The sequence below is a fragment of the Entelurus aequoreus genome, linkage group LG16 (assembly GCF_033978785.1).
Source record: "Entelurus aequoreus isolate RoL-2023_Sb linkage group LG16, RoL_Eaeq_v1.1, whole genome shotgun sequence".
Lineage (NCBI taxonomy): Eukaryota > Metazoa > Chordata > Actinopteri > Syngnathiformes > Syngnathidae > Entelurus > Entelurus aequoreus.
The window spans coordinates 10,718,979-10,737,155 of NC_084746.1; the positions used below are offsets into that span (position 1 = coordinate 10,718,979).

An 18,177-nucleotide genomic window follows, 5' to 3' on the forward strand; every position below is an offset into this window, starting at 1 on the left:
AATGTCTTCAAGCATAACTCCTAAACCAAACATACATGTCTAATAACGCCTGTAATAATATACATTTGTGAGTTTTACCAGAAACGTGATTTTGGAAGGTTTGCAAACACAAAAATTAGTTTTTTACTCAATATGACAGTAATGTTCTTAGAATCCCGAGATAATGCGATTGAAGCAATACAACATTTCTTCAAGCATAACTCCTAAACCAAACATGTAGTATGTCTAATAATGCCTGTAATAATGTATATTTGTGAGTTTTACTAGAAACATGTGCTTTTGGAAGGTTTGCAAACACAAAAATTAGTTTTTTACTCAATATTACAAGTAATGTTCTTATAAGTGTGAGATAATGCGATTGAAGCAATAAAAAATGTCTTCAAGCATAACTCCTAAACCAAACATACATGTCTATTAATGCCTGTATTAATATATTGCTGTGAGTTGTACTAGAAACATGTGCTTTTGTAAGGTTTGCAAACACAAAAATTAGTTTTTTACTCAATATGACAGTAATGTTCTTAGAAGTCTGAGATAATGCGATTGAGCAATAAAATATTATTAAAGAATAACTCCTAAACCCAACATGCAATATGTCTAATAATGCCTGTATGAATGTATCTCTGTTAGTTTTACTAAAAACATGTGCTTTTGTAAGGTTTGCAAACACAAAAATTTGTTTTTTACTCAACAGTAATGTTCTTAGAATCCTGAGATAATGCGTTTGAAGCAATAAAAAATGTCTTTAAGCATAACTCCTAAACCAAACATACAATATGTCTAATTTGTGAGTTTTACTGGAAACGTGCTTTTGTAAGGTTTGCAAACACATTTGTTTTACTCAATAGGACAGTAATGTACTTAGAATCCTGAGATAATGTGTTTGAAGCAATAAACAATTATTCAAAAATATCTCCTAATGCCCACATGTAATATGTCTAATAATGCCTGTAATAATGTATATTTGTGAGTTTTACTAGAAACATGTGCTTTTGTAAGGTTTGCAAACACAAAAATTTGTTTTTTACTCAATATGACAGTAATGTTCTTAGAATCCTGAGATAATGTGATTGAAGCAATAAATAATTGGTTCAAGCATAACTCCTAAACCAAACATGCAATATGTCTAATAATGCCTGTAATAATGTATGTGCTTTTGTAAGGTTTGCAAACACCAACATTAGTTGTTTTTTTTTTACTCAATATGACAGTAATGTTCTTAGACTCCTGAGATAATGCGTTGGAAGCAATAAAAACGTTTTTCAAGCATAACTCCTAAACCAAACATGCAATATGTCTAATAATGCCTGAATTAATGTATCTTTGTGAGATTTACTAGAAACATGTGCTTTTGTTAGGTTTGCAAACACAAAAATTAGTTTTGTACTCAATATTAGAAGTAATGTTCTTAGAAGTGTGAGATAATGCGATTGAAGCAATAAAAAATGTCTTCAAGCATAACTCCTAAACCAAACATACATGTCTAATAACGCCTGTAATAATGTACATTTATGAGTTTTACCAGAGACGTGATTTTGTAAGGTTTGCAAACACAAGCATTTGTTTTTTACTCAATATGACAGTAATGTTCTTAGAATCCTGAGATAATGGGACTGAAGCAATAAAAAATTAATTCAAGAATAATTCCTAAACCAAACATGCAATATGTCTAATAATGCCTGTAATACTGTATATTTGTGAGTTTTACTAGAAACATGTGCTTTTGGAAGGTATGCAATAAAAACGTTTTTCAAGCATAACTCCTAAACCAAACATACAATATGTCTAATAATGCCTGAATTAATGTATCTTTGTGAGATTTACTAGAAACATGTGCTTTTGTTAGGTTTGCAAACACAAAAATTAGTTTTATACTCAATATTACAAGTAATGTTCTTAGAAGTGTGAGATAATGCGATTGAAGCAATAAAAAATGTCTTCAAGCATAACTCCTAAACCAAACATACATGTCTAGTAACGCCTGTAATAATGTACATTTATGAGTTTTACCAGAGACGTGATTTTGTAAGGTTTGCAAACACAAGCATTGGTTTTTTACTCAATATGACAGTAATGTTCTTAGAATCCTGAGATAATGGGACTGAAGCAATAAACAATTAATTCAAGAATAATTCCTAAACCAAACATGCAATATGTCTAATAATGCCTGTAATACTGTATATTTGTGAGTTTTACTAGAAACATGTGCTTTTGTAAGGTATGCAAACACAACAATGTTTTTTTTACTCAACAGTAATGTTCTTAGAATCCTGAGATAATGCGTTTGAAGCAATAAAAAATGTCTTTAAGCATAACTCCTAAACCTATCATGTAATATGTCTCATTTGTGAGTTTTACTAGCAACATGTGCTTTTGTAAGGTTTGCGAACACAAACATTAGTTTTTTACTCAATATGACAGTAATGTTCTTAGAATCCTGAGATAATGCGATTGAAGCAATAAATAATTGGTTCAAGCATAACTCCTAAACCAAACATGCAATATGTCTAATAATGCCTGTAATAATGTATGTGCTTTTGTAAGGTTTGCAAACACCAACATTTTTTTTTTTTTTACTCAGTATGACAGTAATGTTCTTAGACTCCTGAGATAATGCGTTAGAAGCAATAAAAACGTTTCCCAAGCATAACTCCTAAACCAAACTTGCAATATGTCTAATAATGCCTGTAATAATGTATATTTGTGAGTTTTACTAGAAACATGTGCTTTTGTAAGGTTTGCAAACACAACAATTATTTTTTTACTCAACAGTAATGTTCTTAGAATCCTGAGATAATGCGTTGGAAGCAATACAAAATTCTTCAAGCATAACTCCTAAACCAAACATACATGTCTAATAATGCCTGTATTAATGTATTGCTGTGAGTTTTACTAGAAACATGTGCTTTTGGAAGGTTTGCAAACACATAAAATACTTTTTTTTACTCAGTATGACAGTAATGTTCTTAGAATCCTGAGATAATGCGTTGGAAGCAATAAAAAATTGTTTCAAGCATAACTCCTAAACCTAACATGCAATATGTCTAATAATGCCTGTATTAATGTATCGTTGTGAGTTTTACTAGAAACATGTGCTTTTGGAAGGTTTGCAAACACATAAAATACTTTTTTTTACTCAGTATGACAGTAATGTTCTTAGAATCCTGAGATAATGCGTTGGAAGCAATAAAAAATTGTTTCAAGCATAACTCCTAAACCAAACATACATGTCTAATAATGCCTGTATTAATGTATTGCTGTGAGTTTTACTAGAAACATGTGCTTTTGGAAGGTTTGCAAACACATACAATACTTTTTTTTACTCAGTATGACAGTAATGTTCTTAGAATCCTGAGATAATGCGTTGGAAGCAATAAAAAATTGTTTCAAGCATAACTCCTAAACCTAACATGCAATATGTCTAATAATGCCTGTATTAATGTATCGTTGTGAGTTTTACTAGAAACATGTGCTTTTGGAAGGTTTGCAAACACAGACATTGGGTCTTTACTCAATATGACAGTTATTTAAACATAACTCCTAAACCAAACATGCAATATGTCTAATAATTCCTTTACTAATGTTTATTTGTGAGTTTTACTAGAAACATGTGCTTTTGTAAGGTTTGCAAACACACATATATATTTTTTTACTGAACATTAACGTTCTTAGAATCCTGAAATAATGCAATTGAAGCAATAAAAAAGTGTTTCAAGCATAACCCCTAAACCAAACATGCAATATGTCTAATAATGCCTGTATTAATGTATCGTTGTGAGTTTTACTAGAAACATGTGCTTTTGGAAGGTTTGCAAACACAGACATTAGGTGTTTACTCAATATGACAGTTATTTAAACATAACTCCTAAACCTAACATGCAATATGTCTAATAATGCCTGTATTAATGTATCGTTGTGAGTTTTACTAGAAACATGTGCTTTTGGAAGGTTTGCAAACACAGACATTAGGTCTTTACTCAATATGACAGTTATTTAAACATAACTCCTAAACCAAACATGCAATATGTCTAATAATTCCTTTACTAATGTTTATTTGTGAGTTTTACTAGAAACATGTGCTTTTGTAAGGTTTGCAAACACAAATATATTTTTTTTTACTGAACATTAATGTTCTTAGAATCCTGAAATAATGCAATTGAAGCAATAAAAAAGTGTTTCAAGCATAACCCCTAAACCAAACATGCAATATGTCCCAACGTCCATCCCTTTGTAACTTTGTTTCCTGTGGCACTTATGGACTTTAACACCACACGGTGTAATGTTGCACCGCACATCTGTTTATGTATGTGGATGAAGTCGCTAATGCTAATGACGTGTCGGTGCTGACTCTCTCCTTTTTCATTAAATGCATGCTTGCGTGTGCTAATTGCTCTTTCAATAACGGCTGTGTCCGTGCAGCAAGCGCAAAGAGTCCGAGCCAGGGACCAAGAGTCTGCTGAGTAACGCAGAGATGATGGCCCATCACCCTACAGACCCCGTGGAGATGAGACGCATCAACTTCCAGACTCCAGGTAAGAACATGCACTCAAAGTTGTACCTCAACTTACATTTTCTTTTACCATTTGTGTTGAGAGACAGAGGAACTCTGACATTAAGGGCAGCGGCTTTGTTAATCTCATACTTTTATTGATCTGGGAATCTTGGCAGTTGGCCAGCAGATGCGTTCAAAATAAAGCTTGTCTTAACCCAGAATAGTCCAGTTCTAGCCCTGTTTCGCCAGTAATTGTCCCTGTGTGTCCGCCTCACCTTGGATCTCTTCCTGTCCTTTCTCTGCTATGTGGGACAGTGGAGCTCTGCACCAAGTCAAAGTGGGGTTTGTATAATAATCATTTATTGTAAGGTTGAGGTTTATAGTTTGATGAATCGTATCTTGAAGCAAATACAGCTTAATGGAGTGCACTACTTGGCTGGGACCAGTAGAGCTAGGGTTGTCCCCATTCCAATATTTTGGTACTGTTGCTTCCTCCCAGGGAATCTAAGTTACTGGTCTATCCCAAGTTCTTTTGATGACATATATGCTGAGTAAGAAGGACCATCAAGACAGAATTGGAATATTTTCAAGTTTTACTAAAGCTTTAGGAGGTCAACTTAACCAATACATTCATATCGGCTACTCTAGTTGATCTGACATTCAAACGGAAAAGCCAAATCCTTTTCACATAAAGAAAACCCCCATCTCCCCCTCGCAACACTGATAAGGAACCAGTGGTGGAGGTATTCACATTCCAAGGTTAAGACACAAAACAGACCTCTGAACACAAGAGAAACTAGTAGAATATACAAAGGAAAAGTACTAGCTACTCTAAACATGGCTATGTAAAAAGAAAGAACTCTTAAACATATATGCATCCTCCACAGTACCGGTACAAAAATGTATTTCTTATCGATACTTTTTTGAATAAAGGGGACCACAAACATGGTACCGGTACCAAAATTATTTCGATACCTTCCGGGTAATTTTCGGTACTTTTCTAAATAGAAGGGGACCACAAAAAAAAATGCATTATTGGCTTTATTTTAAATAAAGTCTTAGGGTACATTAAACATATGTGTCATGATCCATGGCCCGGATCATGTTTTTGCTATATTCTGTTAGTTTTGGACTCCCTTAGTTCCTTTTTTTGTGCACCCTTGTTTGTTTTTTACTTACCATGGGTGCTTATTGTTCCCACCTGTCTCTGATTGGTGCTAGGGACGCTCACCTGTTTTCCGAGCACTAATCAGGGGGACTATTTAAGCCTGCCTTTGCCGGTCAGTCGGCCTGGCTTCATTGTTGGCTTCATGCAACAAGTTACTTGTCTTTTGCGTATGCTAAGTGGTAGCCTGAGCTTCGAGTGCGATGGGCACGTTGTTCCGTCGGCTTGTTTTCTGTTTTGGCACTTGCTCGAGTTTTTGAGAATAAATCATGTTCCTACCTGCACGTCCTGTCCGGAGTGGTCCGTTTGCATCCCGAGGGAACAAACCTCGCAGCAAGCTGTGACGCCCCCCGCACATGACAATATGTTTATTATTGCAATTTATTCCTTAAATAAAAATAGTGAACATACTAGACAACTTGTCTTTTAGTAGTAGGTAAACAAACAAAGACTCCTAATTAGTCTGCTGACGTATGCAGTAACATATTGTGTCATTTATACACCTATTATTTTGTACACATTATGAGGGACAAACTGTAAAAATGTATTATTAATCCACTTGTTCATTTACTGTTAATATCTGCTTATTTTCTGTTTCAACATGTTCTATCTACACTTCTGTTAAAATGTAATAATCACTCTTCTTTGATACTTTACATTAGTTTTGCATGATACAAAAAATAACAAAGTTTTCCATTTCGAATTTTAAGTATCTTGTCTTTTCAACTTATAATCAATTGAATATAAGTTGAAAAGGATTTGCAAATCATTGTATTCTGTTTTTATTTACCATTTACACAACATGACATTTTCGCTAGTTTTGGGTTTTGTATTTTGTTCTGTAAATTTTGTCAAAAAATGAATTATTGAACAATTTGTTTCCCTAACATATCACTCCAAAATGCATCAAATCCTTCCAAATCATGCCCCTTGAACGCAAGCCGTTTTTTGTTTTTTTTGTTCCCCACTTCGGAAATGCAAATTTCATCTACACCCAAACCCTTAAGCAGGAGTTTTTGAAAACCTCCACGTTTTTAGGGACAACAAAACCTGTGTGCAAGGCATCGGAAAAATAGGCGTAGTTGAAATAGTATCTGTATTCATGTGGACGTGGCGTTAAAGAAGAACAGTGTGGAGGGGGGCGTGGCCTGTGTTGCCAGGACCGGCCTCAAAGACAGCGACAGGTGCGTATATGGCCCAGGTGGACCTTGTTATCTAATCACCTGTCGCCTTTATTAGCAACAGCCGTTTTGGTGTTAATACGACATATATACTATGTTTTGGTGTTAATACGACATATATACTATATTTTGGTGTTAATACGACATATATAATATGTTTTGGTGCTAATACGACATATATATATACTATGTTTTGGTGTTAATACGACATATATACTATGTTTTGGTGCTAATACGACATATATATACTATGTTTTGGTGCTAATACGACATATATATACTATGTTTTGGTGCTAATACGACATATATATACTATGTTTTGGTGCTAATACGATATATATATAATATGTTTTGGTGTTAATACGACATATATATATATACTATGTTTTGGTGTTAATACGACATATATACTATGTTTTGGTGCTAATACGACATATATATAAACTATGTTTTGGTGTTAATACGACATATATATACTATGTTTTGGTGTTAATACGACATATATACTATGTTTTGGTGCTAATACGACATATATATAAACTATGTTTTGGTGTTAATACGACATATATATACTATGTTTTGGTGTTAATACGACATATATATATATACTATGTTTTGGTGTCAATACGACATATATACTATGTTTTGGTGTTAATACGATTTATATACTATGTTTTGGTGTTAATACGACATTTATACTATGTTTTGGTGCTAATACGACATATATATAAACTATGTTTTGGTGTTAATACGACATATATATATACTATGTTTTGGTGTTAATACAACGTATATACTATGTTTTGGTGTGAATACGACAAATATATATTCTATGTTTTGGTGTCAATACGACATACTGTATATACTATGTTTTGGTGTTAATACGACATATATATATACTATGTTTTGGTGTTAATACAACATATATGCTATGTTTTGGTGTGAATGCGACATATATATACTATGTTTTAGTGTGAATACGACATTTATGTACTATGTTTTGGTGTTAATACGACATATATATATATCTATATATATATGTATATGTGTGTGTATATATACTATGTGTTGGTGTTGATTCGACATGTATAGACTATGTTTTGGTGTGAATACAACATATTTGGTGTGAATACGACATATATATACTATGTTTTGGTGTTAATACGACATATATATACTATGTTTTGGTGTTAATACGACATATATATACTATGTTTTGGTGTTGATTCGACATATATACTATGTTTTGGTGTTAATACGACATATATACCATGTTTTGGTGTCAATACGACATATATATACTATGTTTTGGTGTTAATACCACATACATATACTATGTTTTGGTGTTAATACCACATTTATACTATGTTTTGGTGTTAATACGACATATATACTATGTTTTGGTGTTAACACGACATACATATACTACGGGGTGGTATAGCTCGGTTGGTAGAGTGGCCGTGCCAGCAACTTGAGGGTTCCAGGTTTGATCCCTGTTTCCGCCATCCTAGTCACTGCCGTTGTGTCCTTGGGCAAGACACATATACATACTATGTTTTTGTGTGAATACGACAAATATATATACTATATTTTGGTGTTAATACAACATATATGCTATGTTTTGGTGTGAATGCGACATATATATACTATGACAGTGACAGGTGCGTAGATGGCCCAGGTGGGCCTTGTTATCTAATCACCTGTCGCCTTTATTAGCAGCAGCCGTGATGAGACGAGTAGTTGGAATTGGAGGTGTTGCTGAGCGGACGCAGGAGAGAAAGACAGTTTGCTGGAAAGCAAAAGACTTTGCACTATTATGTGAAAATAAAACAGTGTTATACCTGGAATTCCTGGCTCTCCTGGCAGTGTGTGGTGGTCTGAAGAAGCCACTAGAGGGCAACCTCTACAAACAGCATGCCGTCAGTGAAGAAAGGTGCAGCGCCATCCTCCCAATGGCACGACTCCACCGGGCAGCATTATTCTACAGGAGCTCGGAGGGAGATTGCTCTTGCTTGTGAGTGCTAACCCGATGCTGCCCTCACCGGTGACTTCAGTTGTCGCTACCCTTCATCAGCTCACAATTGAGCCTGGACCCTGGAGCTCCGCCCGGCCACCATCCATGTTGTACAGCACCACTGAGTCAGAGCTGTGTGGGGGAGAAAGAAAGAAAAAAAATCATCTCCACCCACATTCCACATGACAGCTCCTCGGAATAGAAGGAAATGAGAAAAATCCCTCGCAGAACTCCTTGAACATTGAATTTAGAAGGTTTAAAGGTGAAAATGGCACGATTGACTCATTATTGACGTGGATCCAGCCCGCTCCACACACCACCAGTCTGTTCACGACCTCCATGCAGAGTCCAGAAGAAGAATAAGGCTCAAGTGGATATTCACGGATGTATATTCCTGTCCTGTGGACCAGCTCTATACTCTGGGCAGGGTCCTTGAGGGTGCATGGGAGTTTGCCCAACCAGTCTACTTGTGCTTTGTGGACTTGGAGAAGGCATTCGACCGTGTCCCTCGGGAAGTCCTGTGGGGAGTGCTCAGAGAGTATGGGCTAACGGACTGTCTGATTGTGGCGGTCCGCTCCCTGTACGATCAGTGTCAGAGCTTGGTCCGCATTGCCGGCGGTAAGTCGGACCCGTTTCCAGTGAGGATTGGACTCGGCCAAGGCTAGCCTTTGTCACCGATTCTGTTCATAACTTTTATGGACAGAATTTCTAGGCGCAGTCAGGGCGTTGAGGGGATCCGGTTTGGTGGCTGTAGGATTAGGTCTCTGCTTTTTGCAGATGATGTGGTCCTGATGGCTTCAGTCTACATTTGCTTTGTGGACTTGAAGAAGGCATTCGACCGTGTACCTCGGGAAGTCCTGTGGGGAGTGCTCAGAGAGTATGGGGTATCGGACCGTCTGATTGTGGCGGTCCGCTCCCTGTATGATCAGTGTCAGAGCTTGGTCCGCATTGCCGGCGGTAAGTCGGACCCGTTTCCAGTGAGGATTGGACTCGGCCAAGGCTAGCCTTTGTCACCGATTCTGTTCATAACTTTTATGGACAGAATTTCTAGGCGCAGTCATGGCGTTGAGGGGATCCGGTTTGGTGGCTGTAGGATTAGGTCTCTGCTTTTTGCAGATGATGTGGTCCTGATGGCTTCAGTCTACATGTGCTTTGTGGACTTGAAGAAAGCATTCGACCGTGTACCTCGGGAAGTCCTGTGGGGAGTGCTCAGAGAGTATGGGGTATCGGACTGTCTGATTGTGGCGGTTCGCTCCCTGTACGATCAGTGTCAGAGCTTGGTCCGCATTGCCGGCGGTAAGTCGGACCTGTTTCCAATGAGGGTTGGACTCCGCCAAGGCTGCCCTTTGTCACCCATTCTGTTCATAAGTTTTATGGACAGAATTTCTAGGCGCAGTCAAGGCGTTGAGGGGATCTGGTTTGGTGGCTGCAGGATTAGGTCTCTGCTTTTTGCAGATGATGTGGTCCTGATGGCTTCATCTGGCCAGGATCTTCAGCTCTCACTGGATCAGTTCACAGCCGAGTGTGAAGTGACTGGGATGAGAATCAGCACCTCCAAGTCCGAGTCCATGGTTCTCGCCTGGAAAAGGGTGGAGTGCCATCTCCGGGTTGGAGAGGAGATCTTGTCCCAAGTGGAGGAGTTCAAGTACCTGGGAGTCTTGTTCATGAGTGAGGGAAGAGTGGATGGTGAGATCGACAGGCGGATCGGTGCGGGGTCTTCAGTAATGCGGATGCTGTATCGATCCGTTGTGGTGAAGAAGGAGCTGAGCCGGAAGGCAAAGCTCTCAATTTACCGGTCGATCTACGTTCCCATCCTCACCTACGGTCATGAGCTTTGGGTTATGAGTGAAAGGACAAGATCACGGGTACAAGCGGCCCAAATGAGTTTCCTCCGCCTGGTGGCGGGTCTCTCCCTTAGAGATAGGGTGAGAAGCTCTGTCATCCGGAAGGAGCTCAAAGTAAAGCCGCTGCTCCTCCACATGGAGAGGAGCCAGATGAGGTGGTTCGGGCATCTGGTCAGGATGCCACCCGAACGCCTCCCTAGGGAGGTGTTTAGGGCACGTCCGACCGGTAGGAGGCCACGGGGAAGACCCAGGACACGTTGGGAAGACTATGTCTCCCGGCTGGCCTGGGAACGCCTCGGGATCCCCCGGGAGGAGCTGGACAAAGTGGCTGGGGAGAGGGAAGTCTGGGCTTCTCTGCTTAGGCTACTGCCCCCGCGACCCAACCTCGGATAAGCGGAAGAAGATGGATGGATGGATGGATGGATGGATGGACACCTTCAAATTTGTTAGTGAGAACTACAACTAAGGTGCACATTACAATCAGTCGGTGCGTAATAAGTGCAATACTTACAGTATTAACACTTTATAGGGCACAATTAAACTGACCAACACGCCATAAACTATAAACGACAGCCATCTAACGTCTTGGACTTGCAACTGTAATTACAACGTAGCGTCATACCTGGAAATGAGACTTGGATATGTGATCATTTAACAATATTCAACATTTGGACAACAACATGTTGGGCAGCGCACACACACAGAGTACTTACAAGCAGACACAGTGTGTAGACAGAAAAGGGAGAACGGACGCATTTTGGTGTAAAAAGTAAAGATAAAGGTGAAGTTATAACACTGAAACACCCTCAGGAAGAGCTGCTTTAAGACATGGCTAGCTAGCTAGCGGCTAACATCCATCCACAGTGTTTTAGCTACTTCTAAATCACTAATCCTGGCCTCCATGGCGACAAATGAAGTATGTTTCTTACAAGTAGCATTATCACTGGAGGACGAGGAATAGCTAAACATGCTTCACTACACACCGTAGCTCACCGGCGTCACAATGTAAACAAATGCCATGGGTGGACCTACACCTGACATCCACTGTAATGATACCAAGTACAGTAGTGTATCTAGTCGATACTACTATGATTACATCGATTTTTTTTGGCATCACAACATCTTTGTTTGTTTTTTAATTTATATTATGTTTATAAAGTCAGTAAATACGTCCCTGGACACATGAGGACTTTGAATATGACCAATGTATGATCCTGTAACTTCTTGGTATCGGATCGATACCTAAATGTGTGGTATCATCCAAAACTAACGTAAAGTATCAAAGAAGAAAAGAATAAGTGATTAATACATTTTAACAGAAGTGTAGATAGAACATGTTAAAAGAGAAAATAAGCAGATATTAACAGTAAATGAACAAGTAGATTAATAATCCATTTTTTACAGTTTGTCCCTCATAATGTGTACACAATAATAGGTGTATAAATGACACAATATGTTACTGCAGACTAATTAGGAGTCTTAGTTTGTTTACTTACTACTAAAAGACAAGTTGTCTAGTATGTTCACTATTTTATTTAAGGACTAAATGACAATAATAAACATATGTTTCATGTACACTAACATTTTTTGTTACAATTAAGACAATAATGACATTTTTTATGCTCCCCTTTATTTAGAAAAGTATCGAAATACATTTTGGTACCGGTACTAAAATATTGGTATGGGAACAACCCTAACTTGAGTAATTTTTACACAGAACACTTACTTGCTCAAGTAATTATTTTCATGACTACTTTGTTACTTTTACTTGAGTCATATTATTTCAAAGTAACGGTTCTCTGACTGGAGTACAATTCTCGGCTACTCTGCTTGCCGACGAGGCGACGAGGACACATCACCGTGGAGAAGATGTGTAAAAAGAAAGTAGTGAGCATGCAAAGTGAATACTTTACTTGGCTCTTCTCTGGTTCCGTCATAAGAATATTTGACTCTTGCCTCGAAGCACTTTCTTTCTTCCTCTTTTGTCATGAAAATTGTTCTGTAGGATGATTTGGGCTGGACGTGCGTCTCGGTGACTTGTGGTGGATCGGTGCCCACACCACAGCGGTTGTAAAATGACAAGTAGAAGTCAAATTGAAGATGTTTCTGGAAGGACCCTGGGAGGTTTTGCTTCCTTTGTGTGCGCGCGTTCAAACACTCCTAATTAGCGTTCTGTCTATGTTTGTTTTGCGGGCTCCACCGAGCAATTTATCAAAGGAAAACAATTTCCAAACAAACACGACTCGCCGCACTTTGTCCGCCCGCACGGATCAACATTGATTTTTTTTTCTGCCTGGGCGTCTTGGTTAATGATGTGCCGTGTGTGCAATTATGCTGACATCTTTGCACGGGACTGACGCTGACCCGGGGTGACTGACCTTTGCACGTTGCCACGCAGGAATGATGAGCCACCCTCCCATCCCCATCAGCGAGCTGGCGGAGCACATCGAGCTGCTGAAAGCCAACGACAACCTCCGACTCTCCCAGGAATACGAGGTGAGGCGGCCGCTTGTGTCACGCCGTCCGGCGTACGCTTCGTGGTAGCGCCACCGAGGAAGTCACTGTGTGGCTGGAGGGCCACTTCCTGTCCGCCATTAATACTTTATGTTGAGGAGGAAGATGTTGCTGTTAAATTTTGATGAGAACACATAAAAAAAACACCATGAAAATGTATCATTTATAATAATTATTTATGCATACATATTAGGGCTTCAATAACTAATCGATTAAATCGATTAAAATCGATTATAAAAATAGTTGCCGATTAATTCAGTCATCGATTCGTTGGATCTATGCTTTTTTTATTTATTTTATTTTATTTATTTTTTATTTTTTTTATTTTTTTTAATAAACCTTCATTTATAAACTGCAACATGTACAAACAGCTGAGAAACAATAATCAAAATAAGTATGGTGCCAGTATGCTGGGTTTTTTTCAATAAAATACTGCATAGGATAGAAATGTATTTTGTCTCTTTTGTCCGATTATTAATCGATTAATCAAAGTAATAATCAATAGATTAATCGATTATCAAATTAATCGTTAGTTGCAGCCCTAATATATATATATACACATATACTTATATATATATATACATACTTGACTCATGATTTCAAAACAAATTGTCAGGTTCAAACACTGATGACATCTATTAAACAAGACAAGAAGCAAGGATCTAAACAGAGACAGAATTAAATTTGGCTCAGTTGAGGAGAAACGTCTGGGCTGTACTCTTCGCACAGTCTCCCACCACGCTCTGACGAAAGATTGTACGCCTCCTCTTTTATTTGGACTTTCCCTGGTTACATGGCAACAGCTGTTTCTAAGGGAGGGGGGTCGTAAACAGCCATCGCCTTTGATTACAAACAGTTAAAAGAAAAGGTCGCAAAACAGTTCAAAGAAACGGTGCCTAAAGGGGAGTCTGGTCCTGCTTCTTCTCCGCTGTGTAGTTCTCGGGTCAAGACAAAATATTTCTGTGGATTACAATACATGAAAGAAACAGAACGCCTTCATGTTGCTTCCCATCCTACACAGTGGAGTTTTACAAGCCTTCTGCTTGGTAGGATCAAAGACAGCTTTTGTCATGACAACACAAAGTTTTGTGATAACTTAGATACAATTATTCTGACACAAATTATCAATCAAATTGTAGACTGTAAAATTTACAATTGATTTTACGGTTGAATTCCACCGACTTGAGTTTTTTACCGTAAAATCAACTTTGGTACTGTTTTTTTTCCATATACTGTAAGACGCTAAAACATTTTTTAAAAAACCCATTAAAACAACAATATTTTACAGTAAAAAAAAACAACATCTGGCAGCTCTGTGTGTTGTTTCTCCATTCCATTCCATTTATTCAATTTTTTTATATGCTGTAAAAAATAAAAAATAAAACAATGCTTTTACTGTAAAATTCTGGTGACTGAGTTGCCAGTTTTTAAAGTAAAAGACCGGGCTTTCTGCTCCGCCGCTCTCAGTCTGTGGAACGTTCTCCCTGACCACCTGAGGGCACCACAGACTGTGGATGCTTTTAAAAAAGGCTCAAAAACCCTTCTTTTTAAAAAAAAACTTTTTTTTTTAGATATATGCATACTAGTTTTAGCTTTTTGGCTGATCTAGTTTTTATTTGTATTTATTTTTATTTTTTTATTTTTTATTTATTTATTTTTTTTAAATGCACTGTAGCACTTTGAGGTTGTTTACTCAATGTGAAGTGCTTTTGACAAATAAAATCTATTATTATTATTATTAATAAAAATAAAATAATTTTTTTTGCAACTTATGTAAACAAATATATTGTTCATGTATTATATATATATATATATATATATATATATATATATATATATATATATATATATATATATATATATATATATATATATATATATATATATATACATGTATATTCATATATTACTCATTGATAAATGAGGGCGACCATAACTGCGATGTGGCCCCTCAATGGAAACCAGTCTGACACCCTTGTTCTAATTGGACAAACGGCGGAGGGCGGGACATGGAAATGAAAACAATAACAATATTTCGGGGCTGTAAATCTCATTTTGAAATGAACATATGTTCATGAACTACTCTTATTAGTTATAGAGGTAAAGAAGATGATTTATTTATAGCTTTTGACATATTTAGTGATGACTTGACATGACATTATTACATATGGCTCCTCTAAATAACTTGTGGACAGGGAAATGGTGGCCCTCGCTGTAACACCAATACTATTTAACATATCTCTAAGTGTTCATGATTCATTCAGTCGTGCATTTTACAAAGTGTCTACTTTATCAAGCTCACTATCGTTCCACATCAACAAATCCACCATCAGAGCACGCCAACAACGTTGTTATTATGTGCGATCTGCTTCCTCCTCGCAGTCCGTCGACCCCGGTCAGCAATTCACTTGGGAACATTCCAACCTGGAGGTCAACAAGCCCAAAAACCGCTACGCCAACGTGATCGCCTACGACCACACCCGAGTCATCCTGGCGCCCATAGAAGGTGAGCTGGGGAGCGCACCATGTTAAACACCACACAAAGAGAGAAAATACAAGACCTGGATGAAGGACATTTAATGGAGAGTAACTTGTAGCTTAGTTACATTTAATGGAGAGTAACTTGTAGCTTATCTACATTTAATGGAGAGTAACTTGTAGCTTTATTACATTTAATGGAGAGTAACTTGTAACTTAGCTACATTTAATGCATAGTAACTTGTTGCTTAGCTACTTTTAATGGAGAGTAACTTGTACCTTAGTTACATTTAATGGAGAGTAACTTGTAACTTAGTTACATTTAATGATGAGTAACTTGTAGCTTATTTACATTTAATGGAGAGTAACTTGTAGATTAGCTACATTTAATGGAGAGTAACTTGTAACTTATCTACAATTAATGGAGAGTAACTTGTAGCTTAGCTACATTTAATGGAGAGTAACTTGTAGCATAGTTACATATAATGGAGAGTAACTTGTAGCTTAGCTACATTTAATGGAGAGTAACTTGTACCTTAGCTACATTTAATGGAGAGTAACTTGTAACTTAGCTACATTTAATGGAGAGTAACTTGTAGCTTAACTACATTTAATGGAGAGTAACTTGTAGCTTAGTTACATTTAATGGAGATAACTTGTAGCTTATTGACATTTAATGGAGAGTAACTTGTAGCTTAGTTACATTTAATGGAGAGTAACTTGTAGCTTAGCTACATTTAATGGAGTGTAACTTGTAACTTAGCTACATTTAATGGAGAGTAACTTGTAACTTAGCTATATTTAATGGAGAGTAACTTGTAGCTTAGCTACATTTAATGGAGAGTAACTTGTAGCTTATTTACATTTAATGGAGAGTAACTTGTAGCTTAGTTACATTTAATGGAGAGTAACTTGTAGCTTAGCTACATTTAATGGAGAGTAACTTGTAGCTTAGCTACATTTAATGGAGAGTAACTTGTAGCTTAGTTACATTTAATGGAGAGTAACTTGTAACTTAGCTACATTTAATGGAGAGTAACTTGTAGCTCAGTTACATTTAATGAAAAGTAACTTGTAGCTTAGCTACAATTAGTGGAACGTAACTTGTAGCTTAGTTACATTTAATGGAGAGTAACTTGTAGCTCAGCTACATTTAATGGAGAGTAACTTGTAGCTTAGCTACAATTAATGGAGAGTAACTTGTAGCTTAGCTACATTAAATGGAGAGTAACTTGTAGCATAGTTACATTTAATGGATAGTAACTTGTAGCTTAGCTACATTTAATGGAGAGTAACTTGTAGCTTAGTTACATTTAATGGAGAGTAACTTGTAGCTTAGTTACATTTAATGGAGAGTAACTTGTAGCTAAGCTACATTTAATGGAGAGTAACTTGTAGCTTAGTTACATTTAATGGAGAGTAACGTGAAGCTTAGCTACATTTAATGGAGAGTAACTTGTAACTTAGTTACATTTAATGGAGAGTAACTTGTAACTTAGTTACATTTAATGATGAGTAACTTGTAGCTTATTTACATTTAATGGAGAGTAACTTGTAGCTGAGCTACATTTAATGGAGAGTAACTTGTAACTTATCTACAATTAATGGAGAGTAACTTGTAGCTTAGCTACATTTAATGGAGAGTAACTTGTAGCATAGTTACATATAATGGAGAGTAACTTGTAGCTTAGCTACATTTAATGGAGAGTAACTTGTATCTTAGCTACATTTAATGGAGAGTAACTTGTAACTTAGCTACATTTAATGGAGAGTAACTTGTAGCTTAACTACATTTAATGGAGAGTAACTTGTAGCTTAGTTACATTTAATGGAGATAACTTGTAGCTTATTTACATTTAATGGAGAGTAACTTGTAGCTTAGTTACATTTAATGGAGAGTAACTTGTAGCTTAGCTACATTTAATGGAGTGTAACTTGTAACTTAGCTACATTTAATGGAGAGTAACTTGTAACTTAGCTATATTTAATGGAGAGTAACTTGTAGCTTAGCTACATTTAATGGAGAGTAACTTGTAGCTTAGTGACATTTAATGGAGAGTAACATGTAGCTTAGTTACATTTAATGGAGATAACTTGTAGCTTATTTACATTTAATGGAGAGTAACTTGTAGCTTAGTTACATTTAATGGAGAGTAACTTGTAGCTTAGCTACATTTAATGGAGAGTAACTTGTAGCTTAGCTACATTTAATGGAGAGTAACTTGTAGCTTAGTTACATTTAATGGAGAGTAACTTGTAACTTAGCTACATTTAATGGAGAGTAACTTGTAGCTTAGTTACATTTAATGGAGAGTAACTTGTAGCTTAGTGACATTTAATGGAGAGTAACATGTAGCTTAGTTACATTTAATGGAGATAACTTGTAGCTTATTTACATTTAATGGAGAGTAACTTGTAGCTTAGTTACATTTAATGGAGAGTAACTTGTAGCTTAGCTACATTTAATGGAGTGTAACTTGTAACTTAGC

General features: G+C 36.9%; 1 protein-coding gene across 1 annotated transcript in view; it reads left to right on the forward strand.

The window, feature by feature from the left end:
• LOC133630591 (receptor-type tyrosine-protein phosphatase S-like) overlaps positions 1-18,177 on the forward strand; it is a 375,093-nt gene that overhangs the window by 303,637 nt on the left and 53,279 nt on the right. The window contains exons 23-25 of the mRNA XM_062022176.1: positions 4,420-4,532; positions 13,095-13,192; positions 15,593-15,716. Of these exons, the coding sequence (XP_061878160.1) occupies positions 4,420-4,532; positions 13,095-13,192; positions 15,593-15,716 (335 nt within the window). The remainder of the gene's footprint in view (positions 1-4,419; positions 4,533-13,094; positions 13,193-15,592; positions 15,717-18,177) is intronic.